The sequence below is a fragment of the Sapajus apella genome, unplaced genomic scaffold (assembly GCF_009761245.1).
Source record: "Sapajus apella isolate SASKATOON/1434 unplaced genomic scaffold, GSC_monkey_1.0 scaffold51, whole genome shotgun sequence".
NCBI lineage: Eukaryota > Metazoa > Chordata > Mammalia > Primates > Cebidae > Sapajus > Sapajus apella.
Window position 1 is genome coordinate 11183788 of NW_022436991.1, and position 13597 is coordinate 11197384.

The 13597-nt window shown below is 39.5% G+C and overlaps 1 protein-coding gene across 5 annotated transcripts in view; it reads left to right on the forward strand.

The window, feature by feature from the left end:
• Window positions 1-13597, forward strand: part of TNRC6A (trinucleotide repeat containing adaptor 6A) — a 221969-nt gene that overhangs the window by 167488 nt on the left and 40884 nt on the right. For 4 of the 5 annotated variants that reach the window (XM_032242977.1, XM_032242975.1, XM_032242976.1 and 1 more), the window contains exon 5: window positions 5844-6248. In XM_032242977.1, the coding sequence (XP_032098868.1) occupies window positions 5844-6248 (405 nt within the window). Of the gene's footprint in view, window positions 1-5843; window positions 6249-6980; window positions 7616-13597 lie in introns of those variants that run through there. The other variant, XM_032242979.1, reaches the window with a different exon arrangement.

Here is a 13597-nt window from a genome sequence, read left to right on the forward strand (position 1 = left end):
GCCTGGTGTGTTTTGGAGGGATAAATCTTAAGAGACCCTTTCAGAGTTCCTGCTGTTATACTATAGGACCTTCTACTTCCTTGTGAGCCTATTTTGGTAAATTGTGTTTAATAAAGCAGAGTCTGGAAAACTACAGCCTGCAAGTGAAATCTGGCCCACTGCCTGGTTTTGCATATGCAGTGCTATGGAATGTAGTCACATCCATTCGTTTACATTTACCTGTTGTCTATGGCTGCTCTGGTGCTACAGTGGCAGAGTTGAGTAGTTGTCACAGACTCTATGAGTCTGCAAAGCCAAAAATATTTACTGTCTCATCTTTACAGAAAGAACTTGCCAATCCCTATTGTACAACATAGTTCAATTTAGTTGGGTTTTGTTTTACTGAGATAGATTGCACGTAATCTCCACATTCAAATTTGTGTCTTTTTTATTCTCAGTGCTATTTATATCTCTTGTTTTTATTCCCATTGTTTGGGATGACTAAAATTTAGTCTGACTTATTGGTAATAGTGTTATGTTGGTGTTCCATCTTTTACTGTGCTCTGCAACAATTTAAATATCATTAGATTTAGAAACACATGTTTATTTTTCTTTTTTCTTTTTTTGAAACAGGGGCTTGCTGTTGCCCAGGCTGGAGTGCAGTGGTATGATCTTGTCTCACTGCAGCCTCCACCTCCTGGGTTCAAGCAATTCTGCCTCAGCTTTCCGAGTAACTGCCAACACAGTCACACACCACCATGCCTGGCTAATTCTTGTATTTTTAGTAGAGATGGGGTTTTACCATGTTAGCCAGGATGGTCTCCAACTCCTGACCTCAGGTGATACACCTGCCTCGGCCTCCCAAAGTGCTGCAATTACAGGTACCTAGCCCAAGATTCATGTTTCTTAAAAGCACACTATTGGCCGGGTGCAGGCTCACGTCTGTATTCCCTGCACTTTGGGAGACCAAGGCAGGTGGATCACAAGGTCAGGAGATTGAGACCAGGCTGGCCAACATGGCAAAACCTCGTCTCTACTGAAAGTACAAAAATTAACCAGGCATGGTGATGGGCATCTGTAATCCCAGCTATTAGGGAGGCTGAGGCAGGAGAATCACTTGAAACTGGGAGGTGGAGGTTGCAGTAAGCCAAGATGATGCCACTGCACTCTAGCCTGGGCAATAAGAGCAATACTCCATCTGAAAAACAACAAAGGTATTTTTTTTCAGGGTGCGGTGGCGCACACCTGAAGTCCCAGCACTTTGGGAGGCTGAGGTGAGTGGATCGCCTGAGGTCAGGAGTTTGAGACCAGCCTGACTAACATGGTTCAACCCCATCTTTACTAAATACAAAAAATTAGCTGGGGGTGGTGGCACATGCCTGTAATCCCAGCTACTTGGGAGGCTAAGGCAGGAGAATCGCTTCAACCCGGGAGGCGAAGGTTGCAGTGAGCCGAGATCATGCCACTGCACCCTGGTGCACACCTGTAATCCCAGCTACTCCTCAGGCTGAGGCAAAAGAATCACTTGAACTGGGGAGGTGGAGGTTGCAGTGAGCCAAGATTGCACCACTGTTCCCCAGCCTGGGTGTCTCCAAAAACAGGTATACACTAGTGAAAAAGAAAAAAGTATGGTAGTATTAAATCAGGGAAACTCTCTGAGCCTGATGGACACTTTCATAAATTTCTCTTATTTCTTCTATGTAAACTAGTTAATTTATTTAGATTTCCTGCCTTTTCTATGGTCAGTGTTAAATTACTCCCTGCTCCAGCTTTTCAAACTATTTATAGACTTGAACATAAAGAAATATATTAATTTCAGAAATTTTTTTTTCCCATTTTCATTTTAAAAAATGTTGACTTTTTTCATAGAAGCATGCCTTGGATTTATTGATTTACTTTTAAAGTCATTGATCTCTCTTTTATATTTACTAATTTCATCTTTCTATTTCCTTTGCTTTAGCATGTGTGGGTTTTTTCCCCCTTCATGAGCTGGATGCATTATGTTCTTGTTTATTGGAAATAAGGCTATGAATTATTTTTTGAGCACCTTCTTTAGCTGGATCTTAAACTGTATTGTATGCAGTGTTTTCACTGTTGTTTTATTGGTAACCCTGTAGTTTTGGTGTTTATGTATTCTTCATCTTGAAATTTACTTTATTCTTTTTTTGTTTGTTTTTAGCTGCAAAGTTTGCGTTATGCAACTTTATGTAAGGCAGATTTTTATTTGCTAGTTTTGTCATTTTAGTGACATTGCATTGTAATCCAGAAATATACACTGTATTATTTCCAGTCTTTGCAATTTTGTTTATGTTTTCTTTACTGCTGAATGGCATATATATGCGTGTGTGTGCGCACGCACGTATGTGCATGCATGCTTATTAACTTCTTATGATTGTTTCATGGGTACTTGTCAAAAAGACATTATCTGTTTTCAAGGTACGTGGTTTTGCTTTTTTCTGGTTTTCTCTGTCTCCATTTATTTTACATGTTTTGATATTATGAGGCTTGACATATGAAAGTGCTTAATTGCTCGTGTCTGTTTAGTTGTTTCTTTTATGAATATGCAATTTCTCTTATCCTTTATAATGCTTTTCTCTTCGAATTTTATTTTATCTGATATCAGTATTGTTTTCAATTTTCTTAGCATTTCTTGTTTGTATATCTTCCTCTCTACTGTTTTTTTTTGTTTGTTTGTTTGTTTCAATTTTGCTGCATTGTTTTTAGGATTGCATTTTACAAGGTATATTCTTTAAGTTTGTTTTTCCTTTCTTTAAGAGGCTTTAACTTTTAACAAGTGAATTTACAGCATTCACATTATTGTAATACAGATATTTTGGTACTTCTATTTAGCATCCTAGCTTGTGTTAACGAGAACTTTGAAATTTTTTTAAATTCCATTTTCCATGTCTGTTGAATAGATGAAGTTTTCTAATTTTCTTTTTTCTCCCCTTCCAATGGTTTGGGTGATTATGAACATAATTAACTTAAAAGTTTAGGTATACATATGCCATAGCCAGAATTATTCAGTATTAGTATCTGTTATGTAGCAACCCCCACCTGTGTTCGCTGTTTGCTCCTTCTTTACTCATTGTTTCTATGTCTTATTTTATATCTGAGATTGTACTTCAGATTAGCGTCATTTAATAATCAGTAGTTACAATATCTTGATGTCTTTACTGGTTTTAATGAAGTTTTCTGGTCCCAGAAATGAATACCTATCTCAGCCTTGTTTTCCATGTGGTACTTTACTAATGAGAAGTACAGCAGTTACTTGAGTTTTAGGTAGGGGTGAGGTTGCGAGGTGAAAAATATTGATGTTGCTTCTGAACTTCTGGTCACTTTTCATTTAGTGTTAGGGTTCTTATACATGCCTTCATATAGATAATTCACAGTGTTTGTATCTAGGTTATCTTCTGGTTCGTTGATATAAAAGCATCTTCCTGCTCCTTTCTCACACACCCTGTTTGGGTGTAAAATAGTTGTCACAATTTTTTTTTTTTTTTTTTAATATTTAGATTTTTAAAGTAGTGAAGTTACAACAAGCCTATATTACAGCAGTAGGTAAATACTGCTTAAGTTGATGCTCAATTGCCAAATGCCACACTGAGTCCAGTACTAAGCATGTAAAAGCTGAGTGAGCATTTTTATGTTCCTTATAATGTTATAGTTACATATATAGTTGTCCCTTGGTATCTGTGAAGGATTGGTTCCAGGACCCCCATTGGATACCAAAATTCATGGATGTTCAAGTCCCTTATATAAAAAGGTGTAGTATTTGCGTATAAACTACACACATTCTCCTGTATGTGTTGAATCATCTGTAGATTACATACAATACAAAATGTAATGTAAATACTGTGTAAATAGTTGCATTGGTTTTTATTTTTTATTTTATTTTTTTGGTTTATTTGCTTAGTATTTTTGGTCTATGGTTGGTTGAATCTGTGGGTGGGACACCACATGGATTTGGAGGGCTGCCTATATTTTATCTTCATTTGGTTTCAGAGGTACTTTGGAATATTCTAGTGCTATATTGTCCTCATGAAGTGTTTTTGATAGCCAATATTTGCTTATTACCGCGTGAGGCACATAAAGGAATTTATGTTATTGCTACATATAGAAGTATTATATTGTCTGGGAGACAAACTTTTCACACATAATTAGGCCTAGAAAGCACTTTGCTCCAGTTATCAGTAAGAGACTGGTTAGTGAGCGTCAAGAATGGAAAGGATTACAAACAATAGATAGAACGTTTGTAATTTTTCACTGTAATTCTTCCTGAACTACAATTCATTTGTATTACATTAGAAAAATTGAAGTCACATTGAAAAAAAATAAGAGGCCAAGATCATATATTATATTAAAAAGTATAAATGACACAGACTAGATTTACCAGATGTTCACAGAAGAAAGAAAATGGGGAGACTAGTTTGTTAGGTGAAGGGAGGCTAGAGCTGAGTGTGTGGAAGAGGAAGTTGGTGGCTGTTGTAAACTCAGGTGACCAAGGCTTTACTCACAGCGTCATACATATTGTAGGCATTTGATAAAGATTTCTTTTGGACACGGTAATAACTTCTGTTGACTGAGTGGTTACAACACACTGGGCACTTGACCAAGACTGTTTCTACTTTATAGAGGAGAACGACACAGAGCTAACCCAGGTGGTGAGTGGTGGGCTGTTTTAATTCCAGGATGAGAGCTGTGAACCCTTGAATGGAGACTTTTCTCTGAGTGTCCTCACCAGTAACATGGGTGTGTTTCACTTCACTTATTTGACAGTGGTATCTGTGAGGATGTATTAAAAAATTTTATAGAAACATGCAACTGCTACAAAAGTATAAGGTGGTATTGTGTCTGTCATTAATGAATAGTCACTGTTTATATAGCCTTATGTTCTGTGTTTTATAAACATGAAGACATTTAACCTTAGGATAGCTCTATGAGGTGTGGGTACTATCTCCATTTTACTGAGAAAACAGCTGGCTCAGTTAGGTTTATACAACTTGCTCAAAGATACAAAGTTTGTAAAGGCAGGGCTGGGGTTGAAACGTGGCACCAAAAGCTCATACACCATGCCATCTCTGTACTTCTCCAACTGGGTTTACTTACACTGGCTTAAGGCATTTCCATCAGTTTTCTTTCTGTCTTAACCCCTCTTTTATGAGTCAAAAAGTTCCTCATTTGCAGTTTCTGATTTATTTTTCAGATTTAAGATAGAGCATCCAGATTATTTCTCTCATTTTGATTCATCTTACAGATTTATTATCTTTGTCGTTCCTTCTGTATTCTGAGTTTGTCTTATATGATTCAGATTTTACATTTTTAACAAGGACAGACGTTGTTAACTTTGCCTTTTTGTAAGAAAACCAGCAGGTTGTTTTCTATCCTTGTGTTGTTGTTCTTGTGTTATCTTCCAAAGATGAAAAACAGAGACCAAACACATTGACAATGAGGCAGAATAAGAACAGTTGTCAGGGAATTGAGGATTCTCTTAGGACTACTGAAAATTGATTGGTCACATTTGTTCTTTGAGTTGTTGTGAGTTCCCTGATTTTGTAATGACCTGATGATGTGTTTGACCAGAGTGTAATGTGGGAAGAGATGGTAAACATGAGTTGTCATCTTGGCCAAAGGTCCCCAGGCTGTTATTGGATAGGTAGTTAGCAGAAGTGAATTTGACTCTTGGCAGTGATATCTCCTAACAAAATTTGAGCCTGTAAATAAGGATATCCCTGCTCACAGCAAGCTTCTGTTTTTTTAGGATTTTTTTTTTTTTTTTTAGCGCCTTTGAATTTAGATGGCTTACTTTGGAGGTACACTTTACTGGCTAATCTTTTCCACCCCTTTTCTTTTGTTGGGATTAGTGCCAGAACAGATAAAGCCCAGTGTAAGCCAGCCTCAGCCTGCCAACTCTAATAACGGCACTTCCACAGCAACCAGCACTAATAATAATGCCAAGCGAGCTACAGCCAACAATCAGCAGCCACAGCAGCAGCAGCAACAGCAGCCACAGCAGCCGCAGCAGCAGCCACAGCCGCAGCAGCCACAGCAGCAGCCACAGGCCTTGCCTCGGTATCCTCGTGAAGTACCTCCACGATTTCGCCACCAGGAACACAAACAGCTTCTAAAGAGGGGTCAGCATTTTCCTGTCATAGCAGCAAACCTGGGATCTGCTGTTAAAGTGTTAAACAGCCAGTCAGAAAGCAGTGCTTTAACAAATCAACAGCCACAAAATAACGGAGAGGTGCAGAACAGCAAAAACCAGTCAGGTGAGAGAAGGCATTTCTTACGAGACTCACGCCTTGTCATCATTAGCTGTATAGCAAGTTGATAAATTCGTAGATTTTTGGTGATGTATTGTATTCATCAGCATCTGGGCTTTAATATAAGAGTTCTTTACAGAGAGTTATGAATGGGGAATCTTAAATGATTATTTTAATCACTTATTTTCCCTTCAGGTTCTGCCCATTTTAATAAGCTTATAGCTAAAGTTGACTGTAAGACTGTAGCTAAAATTGAGTACCCCTTCCCCTCAAGCCATGTGCTGAGCAGTTATACATATTAATTGCATTTAATCTTCAACAGCCTTATGAGATGGAGTTCTTACCTCCACTTTCAGTAAAGGAGGCAGCTGACACACCAAGAAATTAAATAACTTGCTCAAGATCATTTAGTTATCACATGCCATAAAAAGACGGCACTCGGCCGGGCGGGGTGGCTCACGCCTGTAATCCCAGCACTTTGGGAGGCCGAGGCGGGTGGATCACGAGGTCAAGAGATCAAGACCATCCTGGTCAACATGGTGAAACCCCGTCTCTACTAAAAATACAAAAAATCAGCTGGGCATGGTGGCGCGTGCCTGTAATCCCAGCTACTCAGGAGGCTGAGGCAGAAGAATTGCCTGAACCCAGGAAGCGGAGGTTGCGATGAGCCGAGATCGCGCCATTGCACTCCAGCCTGGGTAACAAGAGCGAAACTCCGTCTCAGAAAAAAAAAAAAAAAAAAAGACGGCACTCATGGAAATGATATTCAAACAGAGGAAGTACATTCAGTTATTTGCCTCAGAGTGGCTTCTCTGAACTTGGTAATGATTGTGAGACAGAAAATCTAATAGTGATTACAAGTTTTCTGAAAGCCCAGTTTGTTTCAACATATTCTGGAAATTTTCGATGGTCTGTTAGTCTGTCTATTTATTCATTTATTCAACTATTGTAAAGCTTTATCACAACCCAGATAGAGAATTAGGTGATAGGGTTGATTGGGAATCAAGGTGCCCATACAGGAACACACTTCTAGAGGCAGTATAGCATAGTCATAAGAAGGAAGTCTCTAGAGTCAGATGGACTGGGGCCTTACATTACGACATCCCCATATCCCACTGTGTGTATGACCTTGGGCAGGTTACTTAATTGCTTCATGTGCCTGAGCAGCCTTTCCTAACTGTCCCAGGTAGTTACTCACTTTCTATACCTTTGCTCTCTTTTATATACCAAGAACTACTCTGTACATTGTAATATATTATGGTATTTCACAGTGAATAAGTAGCAGATCCTGGACTCACATCAAGATCTGTCTGACTCCAAAGCTATGCTCGTAGCCACCATGCTGTGCTTTAGCAACAAACTGGATGTGATAGGTAAGGAGGAAGAGGACACAAATGTGAGTTTTCTAGCATAGGCACTTAGAGCAGCATATTGCTATTGGAAAGGATACAAATGTAAGTTATCGTCCTGAATTATCATTTACTCCCTAATTTCCCAGCACCTTATTACCTGTGCGAGCTTGGCTGCATAACACATCTGACCTTCTTTGTTAATCTGTAAAGTGTATACAGTGGTACCCAACCCTGTAAGGTTGCTCTGGGGACTTAATTATATGACATGTTATTAAAGCAACTAGCTTCATGCCTGATATCTAGGTGCTGAATAAATTATCTTCCTTATAACTCTCGTAGAAGGACCTGTACTTTTCAAGAAGAGTTTGGTTTAGACATGTTAGATCTAATGCCAAGTAGTAGGCAATTATTAATTTGAAGTTCATGGGAAGTCAGGTTGGAAGCAAACGTATTGGTCATCAGCATAATGAAAGTTGCAGTTAAAAACTTTGGGCGAGGTTAGTTATACAACAAATGATGGAGTACCTGCTGTGAGCTAAGTGAAGTGGAATGGTACTGAACAAAACAGTGAAGTGGAATAGTAAGTATATTTAGAAAATATGTCAAACATGCCTTTTCACTTGGGGAAATGAAAGGAAGCTGTTTTTGAAATGGAAACAACAGGAGTATAAGAATCTTGCTTCTCAAAAATAGCTGTGAGTCAAAAATACCAAAGTGTTACAGGTGTACATTCAGATGAGAAGAAGGCCTCAGGTGTGGGCATAGGAAGAAGTCTTCAAAAAAGGCTGAGAAGGAAAAACATCCTGCCTATTTCTAAAAGAATTTTACCAGGGTGGACTGCATTGATGTGGAGGCTAAGATGGAAGTCAGGAGGGTACAGCAATCTGACTGAAGCCTGGATTCAATCTCAAAAAACAACTAGAAAATGCAGATGATGAAGCCAAAGCATTCCAAAGAAGAGCCAGATTTGTACTTTTGTCTTTTAAAAAAATTATGAATCCCCACTCACCAGCATATTTTACATGTTTACATTAAAACATCTTTCTAGGTGATACTACGATTGGTAACAGAAACATCACCTTGCAAAATAGACCATTGAGAGTCAATGAAGGCTTTTTATGAGTTGGGTATATCTGGCTCCTACCAAGTTATTAATAGTAGTAACAATACAGTGGCTAACCCTTATGGGGTGCTTACTGTGACCCATTCACTGTACTAACTCATTCAATACTTCTTTTACAGAGTAATAGTATCATCTTCATTTTACAGATTAGGAAGTAGCCTAGAGGCTAAACAGCGTGCACAGTAGCCCAGAAACACGAACACTCTTTGTTGTAAACTACATGTAGTTCAGAATTGGGGAACATATGTTAGCTTTGTTTGCTTTTTGTTTTTTTGATCTATTTGTATTTGGCTTTTTTACTTTCTCATTTTTAATTTTTTTAGAATCCTGTGCTGCTCAAACTAGACAACTCTGCAGACTAGCCCTGGGCTGCCAGTTTTTGGCTGTGCCTCAGACACTTATTAATGGTTTAAATTGAGACTTGAGACGTCTTTTTTGTAGTTGATCACTTAGAGCCTAAAGGGGTCAGATAACAGGTAACTTTTTAATATGGAGGACCCACAAACCATGTAATGAAGAATTTGGGGGGACCAATAGGCTCAACAAGACCAATATTGTTCTTACAGGCCACAGTGTTCTATCTCATATTTTATCATCTACCTGACATGATCCATACAGAGAAGTTAAGACTAGAACAGTGAACACTTGTATATCCTCCACCCAGATCTGCTGATGGTTAATATTGTCCCACCTTGACTTCACACACATCTCTTTCTCTCTCTCATATATGCATACATGTGCACGTTATTGTTGAACCTCTTAAAAGTAAGTTGCAGACATTATGACACATCACCTTTAATACTTCCACAGGTAATTATCCTAAGAATCAGCATAGCCTCCTATGCAGCCACAATACCATTATCACCCCCAAGTAAAAGAACAACAACGTCTTCTAATAGTTCGTGTTCACATTTTCGCTAGTTGTCCCAAGAATGTATTATTTGTTCACAGTATGATAGCGCTTATATAAAGTATAAAGCATATAGAACACTATATATTGCTTAGGGATGAATTCAAATGTAGTAAGATACAAAGATTTCCATGAGTGATTACCACTGGGATACCCACTGGGGATGGAAAGAGATGTAATCAGAGAGAGAATACCTAGGAGTTTTTCCTGCCATATTAGTAATGTATTTCTTAAAGTGTGAGTACATGGTTATCTTTTATATTACTCTTTTATGGCCTTGTCTGTGTTTGAAATATTAATTTTTTTAAAGAAAAGAACATTTGAGATGTAATGGTGAATGACTAAGAATTGGGATGTTTTAACCAAAAATGTTAACAATAAAGTTTCTGGAGATGTTTAAAGGTTAATATGCTGTCCATCTCACCCACCTGTGCTCTTGCATTGCATTGGGCTTTTAGCACAGGGTACATCCGTGCTGTCTTGCAGCTTCTACTACTAGCTTGGAACCTACACCTTCCCCTTGGATGATAAACATACTCAAATCTCTATCCTTAAAAAAAATTTCTTTAAGTCTCCATATCTTATTTTTGGAAGGGAGGGAGGAGACAGGATCTTACTTTGTCACCCAGGCTAGAACATGGTTCACTGCAGCCTCAACCTCCCAGCTCAAGTGATCCTCCCACCTCAGTCAGTCTCCCTAAGTAGCCGGGACTTACAGGCGTTTGCCACTATACCTGGCTAATTTTTGTGTTTTTGGTATGGGTGGGGTTTTGCTATGTTGCCCAAGCTGGTTGTGAACTCCTAAGCTCAAGCTGTCTTCCTGCCTTGGTCTCCCAAAGTGCTGGGATTACAGGCATGAGCCCCTATGCCCGGCAAAACCCCCATACTCTTGAGGCTATTACAGAATTTTTTTCTCCCTGCTTTCAGTGTTGAAGGAATAGTCTGTACTTGCAGTCTTTAATGTATTACATCAGTACCTCAAAATCTGGCTTCTGCTCACTTAACTAAAATAGCTCTATTGCTGAAATTGCCGACATTCTGAATGTCAAATGCAAACCTTTCTGTTCCCTCCCAAGGTTTTGTTTGAGATCTCCCCACATTTTAGGTCCCCTTCTGGATGTCCTCAGCTGATGTTGGGCCTTTCAAAACTCAGTATGTCCAAACTTGAACTCTTTGTGTTGCGCCCATACCACTTCCTCCTCCTGCATTCCTTTGCTCGAATAGTTGCCGCCTCTGTTCATCCAGTTGCTCATCTAGAAACTTTGAAATCATACTTTACTCTTTCATCTTCTGTATGTCTCACAGGCCACTAGGTTACTATACCCTGCTGATTTTAACTCTAAAATACCTCCCAGTTTTCCGTCTTCCCTTGCTACTGCCACCAGTTTCCCTGGTTGAGGTGTTCAGCATCTGGTCTAGAGCAGCATCCCCAAGAATGTCTTTTATATCCGTCTCCCTACCACCTTCACCCCATCTCTCAAACCAGAAGCCAGTCATGATTCATGCATTGCATTTGATTGTGATATTGTATTTGGTTGTGATAGTGCATTTGTCTTCTTTATTCTGGAGCAGAGATTTGGGCCTATTTTAGTCCAGCTTTATTGGGAGATACCCACACTCATTCATTTACATATTGTCTGTGGGCTGCTTTCAAGCTACAGTGGCAGAGTTAAATGGTTTTCACAGACCATCTGTCTCGCAAAGCCGGAAATGTTTAACTGGACCTGTATAGAAAAAGTTTGCCAACCCCTGAACCAAAGGCAAGAATAACTGGAAGAGACATTTTGAATTTTGTACTTAAGAGCGATTTGAAATTGTGCATCTAAGGTTCTCTCATATTCCCAGTGGTACCATCTCTTTCATATTCCTTGGAAACATTGTAAACATAAACATTATTTACTTTTGAACCTCTTCCCTTTCTGGCAAGATTGAAAGTCTTTAAGGCAGAAAACAAATATTTAACTGTTTTGTTTGTTAGATGCTATATATTTAGAAGAAAAATATTTGAATGTCCATGGATCTAAATTCTTCCTGAAGAAAAATATTTGAATGTCCATGAATCTAAATTCTTCCTGAGTAAGTGAATGGGAATGGTGGGGTTTTTTGTTGTTGTTGTTTTTTGTTTTGTTTTGTTTTTTGAGACAGTCTTGCTCTGTCACCCAGGCTGGAGTGCAGTGGCACGATCTTAGCTCACTGCAACCTTCGCCTCCTGGGTTCAAGCAATTCTCATGCCTCAGCCATCCAAGTAGCTGGGATTACAAGCGCCCACCACCATGCCCGGCTAATTTTTGTATTTTTAGTAGAGACAGTGTTTCACCATGTTGGCAGGCTGGTGTTGTACTCCTGACCTCAGGTGATCTGCCCACCTCTGCCTCCCAAAGTGCTGGCATTACAGGCATGAGCCACAGTGCCCAGCCATTGCTGTTTTTTTGTGTCACTTGGATTGTCACCAGTCTTTGTTCAGCCCCCACATAACCCCTTTGATCTTTTTTGAATAGATGTTCTGTTATGTACTTTTTTTTTTTTTTTTTTTTTTTTTTTTGGTATGGTACTAGAGGTGACCACACTTCTCCTATGGCCATTTTGTATCAAAGTAGGATGTTAATGATACTTTGGATTTCAGTTGTTTCTAAGGAATGCGCAACCTTCCAAATCAAAGTTTGCCCACAGCATTACAGCGTATAAACATTTTGCATTATGCTCATTAAAACTCAGCCGCCTCCTTTCTTCCCAGTAGCACAGAGATTTACTATTTATTATTTCCTGGAAAAGCTGAGTGATAATGATGTTCCTACATGTTTATCTTCCAGATCATTTACAACAGTGAGTCTTGTGTATCTATAAGGGAAACAAATTATTTGACTTACTCCAAATCTGAAATAATCCCTATCTCTGAAACATATTTTTAGGATTCCTGAAGAGTCCTGTTCTTTTCACTTGTTCGGTTGTAATAATGTCTGTTCCCATACCCTGCAACACATTTTGCTCTTGTTGTTGTTGTTGTTTTGAGATGGAGTTTCTCTCTTATCCCCCAGGCTGGTGTGCAGTGGTGCCATCTCGGCTCACTGCAAGCTCCGTCTCCCGGGTTCAAGCAGCTCTTCTGCCTCAGTCTCCTAAGTAGCTGGGATTACAGGCACCCACCACCATGCCCAGCTAATATTTGTATGTTTAGTAGACGCAGGGTTTCACCCTGTTGGCCATGCTCCTGAACCCTTGACCTCAGATTATCCACGTGCCTCGGTCTCCCAAAGTGCTGAGATTACAGGAGTGAGCCACTGTGCCCAGCCAACACCTTTTATTTATTTTTATTTGTTTATTCATTTTTGAGACAGGGTCTTGTTCTGTTGCCCAGGCTGAATGCAGTGGTGCAATCACAGCTCACTACAGCTTCAGCCTCCCGGGCTCAAGCGGTCCTTCTGCCTCAGCCTCTCAAGAAGCTGGGACCCCAGGTATATGCCACCACACCCAGCTGATTTTTTTATTTTTCGTAGAGATGGGGTGTTGCTAGGTTGCCCAGGATGATCTCATTCCTGGACCCAAGCAATACCCACCTCGGCCTCCCAAAGTGCTAGGATTACAGGCATGAGCTAGAATGCCAAACCAATTTTTTTTCCTCAACTACAACGTACTTCTTTATAACCCTTGGTAACCCAATTTTTTTTTTTTTTTTTTGAAAGTTTTTGGTTTATTAGGCTTCTCGTGAAAAATCCACAGTGGCACAGATAATATCATTGCAGCACCTTTACCCCTTCGGCTGTGATCCAATCTCCAGCTCACTTTTTGCCAGTGCCAACATTGGCCTTTGTAGTCCCCCTGACTTCCTTCATTCTGTTCTTGGGTTCCTTTGGTTGCTTTCTTGAGGTCTTTTTCTTCTCATACAGGCCATGTCTTGCAAGTCTGTGTTTGGGTTCATTTTTCTTTGCGTAATCCAGGGAATCATAAATCATGCCAAAGCCAGTTGTCTTGCCAT